At 25.6% G+C, this 7,608-nt stretch overlaps 2 protein-coding genes across 2 annotated transcripts; both read right to left on the reverse strand.

Annotated features, from left to right (window-relative positions):
• Nucleotides 1-861: 861 nt before the first annotated feature.
• On the reverse strand, nucleotides 862-1,918 carry LOC126264532 (uncharacterized). Its single transcript, XM_049962920.1, has 3 exons — nucleotides 1,871-1,918; nucleotides 1,777-1,813; nucleotides 862-1,144 (listed from the first exon to the last, which is right to left on the reverse strand). Exons 1-3 carry the CDS (start codon nucleotides 1,875-1,877, stop codon nucleotides 877-879), a joined length of 312 nt encoding a protein of 103 aa, XP_049818877.1. The 5' UTR covers nucleotides 1,878-1,918; the 3' UTR covers nucleotides 862-876.
• Nucleotides 1,919-4,570: 2,652 nt separating this feature from the next.
• On the reverse strand, nucleotides 4,571-7,498 carry LOC109600018 (uncharacterized). The gene is made up of 8 exons (XM_049962862.1): nucleotides 7,409-7,498; nucleotides 7,231-7,357; nucleotides 6,420-6,588; nucleotides 5,733-5,921; nucleotides 5,441-5,682; nucleotides 5,175-5,381; nucleotides 4,927-5,119; nucleotides 4,571-4,872 (listed from the first exon to the last, which is right to left on the reverse strand). Exons 1-8 carry the CDS (start codon nucleotides 7,454-7,456, stop codon nucleotides 4,725-4,727), a joined length of 1,323 nt encoding a protein of 440 aa, XP_049818819.1. The 5' UTR covers nucleotides 7,457-7,498; the 3' UTR covers nucleotides 4,571-4,724.
• Nucleotides 7,499-7,608: the final 110 nt, after the last annotated feature.

Below are 7,608 nucleotides of genomic sequence, written 5' to 3' on the forward strand. Positions count from 1 at the left end.
GAATTGAGAGATATTTTAAATAAACCTTTACTGTTTTCACATTACCGAATAGTTATATGAAAACATGATTAATTGCAACTTAATATTTGCGATGGCAAATGATATTATTCAATAGTGAATAAATTAAATTAAAATAAGAAAACGTTCAAGTAGTTGCTATATACGTATTATTGTACAATGAATACAAACCTTAAATCCATTCATCATTCACGTTACTTACTTTCTTAGTAATCAATATTTTTCAATCGAAAAGATTAATATGCAAAAAACTGAAGAAATATGGTAAAAAGGTATCAATTAGCTAGTCATTGTCATAAATTAATTTTGAAATTAAAAGTAAATGTTTTATATTTGGTTACGGATAACTTGAATTATTTTGAATAAACAATCAATTGTCATGATTGCGAGCAAAATCTTAAGTTTATGTTTGAGTTAACATTCTAGTAAATTCTTTCTATAAAGAATTATTATTTTTTAAATAATAATATAAAAGAAAGTTTTTGAAACCAAACATTTTAATTTATAATTATTTTATTGTTAAATTATTAGGATCCACCAAACTTAACGATTTCTGTTGCCCATTGCCTGCCTCAATTGAATATTAAATTCTACTCCCAAAAAACAATCTGCAACTGCTGAAATACGGTTTTCGCCAGTCAAATTTTTTGATTATCCGACTGAAATAAGTTAAATATTGTTTTAAATTGTTTTATCCTTATGTAAAAATATTTTTTTCTATCAAGTTATATAAATAGAGTAGCGTAGAAAACACTATTTCTATGAATATAAATAAGTAATTAAAACAATAATAACATTTTAGAAATAATAAAACAAACATTGCATGTAACATTTCTTTAATTGAAAAGACTAATGTCTTTACGTTGCTATTTTGCTCATACAATAATTATAATTGTGAAAAGCATCTAGTTTTATGCTAGAACCTTTTATTGAATCATTGTAGGATCTACCAAAGTTGGTATCTTTGTTGGTGTACAATTTTATTAACGTGTTCAAAAAACTCCGATAGAAAAAATATTGAATATGTGCGTCGAAACACACCCTCACTTGATTTACAATAGTGGAATAACTGAGTTTGCCGGCTTGCAAGGCTTTGTTTATTTTTTCCAAATCCCGTTCATATTTACTGAAATAGATATGTATTTATGTAATGCTCTGTTAGTACAAAGTGAATATACACATGTTTATTAATATATGTAGAAAATAAAAGTAAACACATCTTAAGGACGATAAAATTAATGCGTCTTTGATAATCATATGAGTCGGACATGTTCGGAAGAGGTGTGCTATGAAAGTTTTTTTATATTCGATGAGTTTTAAAATACTAAACATTTTTTTGTCTTACTTGCACCTTCATAAAATTTTTTAAACATTTAGTATTCTGAAGATGGTAACCGCTTCAAAACTTCGATCTCGTTGCTGGGAACCCGCTTTTTAACTACATTTGAAGTGATCGATCCACAGAACCCGCTATTTTGTCTACTAGTTCACCTTGTTTCTCATCACTGTTGACACTTTCTTTAAGAACAACACTATTAGTTAGAGCATAGATAAACTCTTTGCATCTGATGCCACGAATTATGTTTCCAAAATTTTGAAAATATAACTTCAGTTATTTAAAACTTTCATATACGTTATTTTATCTCCAGTCAATAATCGTGCTTACAATTTTAGGTAATAGAAATTTCTTTTACTCTACATATATCAACTACGTGTATAAATTTCTACTACATATGAAATTAATTGAAAATAACTTACTCAACTTCGGGGCCCCAAGCTTCTCCGAAAGCCAAACCTAAAATATATTAAAAAACATATATATGAAATTTGATCAAATATAAATATTTTTTACCAATCATGATGGTCAGCAAAAGAAATACGGATATACCTCTAAATAACATGTTTACGTATCTATATAAAATTTTTATTTGTGGGGCTTTTTATAGTGAACATCCCTCATTATTTTAAAAGATAACTACGTATAACCATTGTTGATATAAAAAAGTAATAAATTACTACATAGTTAAACCTAAATTGACATCTCATTACTTAAGCTTAGATATTAATAAATATCTTGAATAATGAAACAATTATATTCATTTATATTTTTATTTTTGTACGGTAAGAAAATATTTTTTTAAAATAATATTTCAGATTTTGCTGGTAATTAATTGTTTATTCAAAATAATTCAAGTTATCCATAACCAAATATAAAATATTTATTTTTAATTTAAAAATTAATTTATGACAATAATCATAGATAAGTAATTGATTAATTAATTGATACATATTTTACCATATTTCTTAGGTTTTTGCATATTAATCTTTTGTTTTCAATTGAATGAACACTAAATGGATTTAAGGTTTGTATACATCGTACATAATACGTAAAAAGCAACTACTTGTACTTCTTCTGATTAAGCATTCCAATGTTAGGTTCTGCTATGTTTACTCAATGAATCGGTATTACAATGAAAAAAGTCTAAACAGTTACTACAAAATTCGTGTTCGTGACTTAACATTTCTATGGGCACCGTCAGTCATTTTACTTTGCTCGTGTGCCTCATTGTTCCAGAGAAAACTTTCTTCCATTGATTTTGCCGATATAACAGACATTAGAAAACATGATGAACAAAATTGATTTTCAAATTACCGAAGAGTTATTTGAAAACATGATTTGAAAAACAATCATTGCAACTTAATATTTACGCTGGCAAAAGATATTGTTATTATCTCAATAGTGAATCAACTGAATTAAAATAAGAAAATGAGAAACCTATTTGAGATCGTAACATAATTAAAAGATTTAAAAGAATGAATATGAAATTTTAAGGTAATGAAAAATTCTCTAGGTATTAATTTTGTTTTAAGCATGCTAACAAATGAATTCGATTTTAATCAGTCAATAAAAACAGCAAAACTTATTCTGAAAATGCCAAACAAATAACATACTCTCGTCAAAAACGGTAATTTAATATATCATCAGATATTAGGTAAGTATTTATCAAATTTCTGTATACCACAATTTAGTTATGTGAATCAACCTAAGAATCCAAACCTTTAAACTCAATTCTAATAAACCTAATAATAAAAACCAACACTGATGAGTATATACTAGATTAAAACATCTTAACCCACATTACCATGGATTTTAAGAATATATTTTTTATTATCTCTATCAAAAATAAAATTTAATTATAATCACAATAACCCCCTTTGTACCAAATATCTTCACTACCCTTTGAAAATAAAAGAAATGGCCAACAAAATAATTTAATCATTATTGTACTTGCCGTTATCGCACCAAGATATAATAAATCCGTACTTGTAAATGTATTTAAATTGGGAATTATAAAATACAATATTCAGTGTTTTTCAATTAAAAACAAAAGATTAATATGCAAAAACTGAAGAAATATGGTAAAAATAGTAATTATGAGAAAGTTGAATGAAAACACAAATTATTGTATTAATTAAAAGGAAATATTACATATACATTACATAAAAGTCAAGATTGCGGGGAACATCTTATTTTTTTTGTTATAGTTATTATACAAGCAGATTCAATTCTAATTATTATTTTTTAAATAACATAACTGACATGTCGTATATATTGATTTTTTTATATATACTTTTATATATGTTTTTGTAACAAATATTTTAATTTAAAATTTTCTTTTTTTTTCTGAAGTATCGTTTTAACAAATTATATTCTTACCGTGCAGTAATAAACATATAAATTTATATAATTATTTTATCATTCAGGTTATTTATTAATATCTAAGCTTAAGTAGGATGTTTGTTTATTATCAATAAGATAAATATTTTTAGTTATGTAGTAATTTATTACTTTTTTATTTTAACGATGATTATACGTAGCTGTCTGTTAAAATAATGAGGGATTTGCAATATAAAATGCATCACAAATAAAAAATTTATATACAATAGTTACATAAATATGTTCGTTAAAGGTATATTCATGACTGGTAAAAAATTATTTATACTTGTTCAACTTTGACATATATGTATTTTAAAATATAGTTTAGTTCTATAAATAAGAATGAAAAAATTTAAAACAATATTTAACGTCTTTACATTATTTTGATTGACGAAAAACGCACATCAGTAGTTTAAATTTTGGGAGTAGAATTTACATCTTCAGTAAAAGGGGCAGAAGTGGGTAACAGAAATTCTTCAATCAGTTTGAAATTCAACAATAATTTAAAATAATTTTCAGGACAAAAATCTGAAGATTTGCCCATATCCATAATCAAATATGAAATATTTTTTAAGATAAAAAATGTGTGCAAAATGTAACAACACAGTATATATTTTAGGATATTGCCAAATTTAAACACGATTACTTATGTAAATATGAGAAAAAAAACGTTTTTTGAAATTTAAATATGGAGGGATGTATTTTATTTAGGGGAAACTTTAGAAAAGAACTTTTATGAAGGTTTAATTTTCTAAAATTTTAGCCACCCATTCTAGAAATCTTGTATAATAATTCAAAAATATTAAATTTATTATCAATAATAATAAAACAACACCAAATAAATAAATTTTATTTAAATTATGTTCATAAATTAATTTAGATTCGAATATAATATTCAAGAAAATTATTTGTCATTATTAAATTGTCAGTCATTAAACACAATTTGATCTATTTAACGAATTATTTATATATATCCAAAAATAAATAATTAAATATTATTACTCCAATAACATGGTTTTGAAAATGAATTATATCCAAATATCACATGGACAGCACTATAAGTCGAAGCACCTCCACCAACTATGCCAATCGCAATTAGTTCCCACAAGTAAATTTTTTCATGAAGAGGAATATGTCTACAAATTTAGTTTGGTGAGATATAAAAAATAATATAATATTTATAATGTTACCTTGGTTGCCAATCAGGACTTTTCATACTACATAGTTTCATGTAGAATAAAGGTGGAAGAACAAATGTCAATAAAGTAATAGTGGAACCTCCAATCAAGGATAGAATTACCCCGAATTGTGGTAACGATTCCCCTATAATTATCATGGCAAACATCATAAAACTCCTAATACAGCATCTTTTCCAATTAAAGTCTAAAAATCATTAGATATTTTTTAACTATTTATTTAATAGTTATTAAACATTTACTTTTTGGAATGTTGAGTGCCTCTTCCAGTTCTTGCGACACTGGATTCGTCACTATTAAAAACGCAAATATCAAATGAATAGCCATAAGTATGTTAGCTAAGTAAACATACAGACTTTTCGATAGTGACCGTGAAATATTAAAATCAACATCTTCACCGTAAACATAGTACCCACCAGCAGATATTGGCAAATATAGTACTAAAATAACTGAAATACAACACAAATTTAATTAAATAAGTCTGAGTAAAAATATATAAAAACATTACCACTAAATGCTATTATCACGCATGTGGAAAATTTGTTTTTATCTTTCATATCATTTTGAATGGTCGGAAACGTGGAGGCGCCTCCAAAAGCAAATAACAATGTTCCGAATGAAAGAAAAAAATCATTGAAATCGTGTATTTTTCGAACGGGGGTCGGTTTTGCGTTTCCGTCCAGAACTATTTGATAGAAAAATAAAATACATGCTCCCACTGTCGTTAACAACGCTCCAATTCCTACAAAACTGAAAAAAGAGAGTTACATTTAATCGATAATTTCGAGGAAAATACTTACTTAAATTCCTTTGGCGACGCTAACCACATCGGGGGTATCAATAATATAGCAATTATTAAAAAGTATGAGCAAGAACTCACTACCGGTAAAATGGTGTCGAAGAGTTCTTGAAATATTTGAGCAGCCAGAAGAATATACACAGTTCCAGCACCAAACAGTGTTATTCTTATTGAATAGGAAACTAATACACTAAAACAAAAAATAATGAATGTATTAAGTGGGTTTAATTAATTAATTAATTTGGAACGATTATTGGGAAATATTAAATATTAATTAATACGTGAATATTTTCGACTAGGTTGGAATATTATTATTAAAATTAAGTTTTTTAATAGAATTTAAATCAATAAATTTCCAGTTTTTAATGAGACGGTGGGTGATTTATTGATGTTTTAAGACACCAAATTAATTGGATATTTATTTTTTATTCTTTTTTTAATGTCTAGATTAGTTTTTATAAGTTAAGATCAATTTTATGCGATTTATAAGAAGAAAATTTAAATTATATGATGATATGATATTTTGTAATTAATTAATTATAATTTACAAGACTTTATAAATAGGTAATTTTACGAACCATGTTATTATTTACATTTCAAATATTTGTCTTTGATACTTTATTTTGCCTACATATATTGTTTTGATGCAAAAGTGATATCAGAAAATACATAACGATTTCTTACTAACCTACCAAAATTTCCAAAGGCTTTCCAACCTATGACTGCGTAAGGATTTCTTGTACTTTTTCTGTGTTCTGGATAACGTTCTTCTATTATCTGCCAGCAATTTCCTAATTTGATTCCACCATAAGCAGCATTTATACAAAATATCACAAGTAGTAAAAGACCAATAAATCCTACAAGATTTGTAAGTGGAAGTGTAATTTATGTATATTTCGTAGGATGAGTATATTCTGATGTATATTATTTAATCTTAATAGTAACGTAATAGTTCTTCCTCGTAGTTTCATTTGGATCTGTTTTTACCATATATTATTATCAAAACATATTTAATAAAAATCTATATAAAATGTAAATAAAAATTATTTAACTCATTAGAGAATATCAATGCAATATTAATAAAAACAAACTATTTATAAATAATAAAATTACTTAATATTTTGTCGAGATAGTGATTTTTAAATTTTATACGAAGATAATATTGATTTATTAAAAATAAACTTACATGGTTACACTATAATTACTATATTAGATATATTAAGTCTAAAACGCGAATTTAAGTAATGCCTCGACCTAATTTCTATAATTGATTAAATGTGCTGTATACATTTGTTAAATATGTGGGTATGAAATATTCATTTTAAACAAAATTTGTTATTTAAAGTTTATATATAAATGATTTTAATCCTATCATATAAATTATTACATTTTTATTTCATAAATTATCAGAGTAATTACAAGACGAACTGTTTAATTTAAATATTTTAATATTTTTAATTACTGTCAACCATTTGTATAATAATTTAATTTTAACTCACCACAATTTACAATAGCTTTTGGAAGTGCTAATACTCCACTTCCTGCCATTTCTCCTGCTATGAAAATGGAAGTTGAAAGAACTCCAAGTCCTTTCTTAACATTGATACTATAGTGCCCGTCATCCCTCTAATAAGAAATGTAACTTAAAAAAATGTATATTTCATCATTTTCAGTTACCTTCTTTTCAAAAACTAGAGGCTGACATTCCGTGACTTGGTGACTCATTTATGCGGATAAACAGTAGACACTTACCACTTAAGAAACAAACTTGGAATGTATTTCTTATCAAGCGCGTGTAGGTTCTTACGAACGGGAGCATGATTATCTTATCTGAATTTCTTACCAAAAAGTTAAACAACGCAATTGAGGATATTAGT

Source organism: Aethina tumida, chromosome 2 (assembly GCF_024364675.1).
Source record: "Aethina tumida isolate Nest 87 chromosome 2, icAetTumi1.1, whole genome shotgun sequence".
Taxonomy (NCBI): domain Eukaryota; kingdom Metazoa; phylum Arthropoda; class Insecta; order Coleoptera; family Nitidulidae; genus Aethina; species Aethina tumida.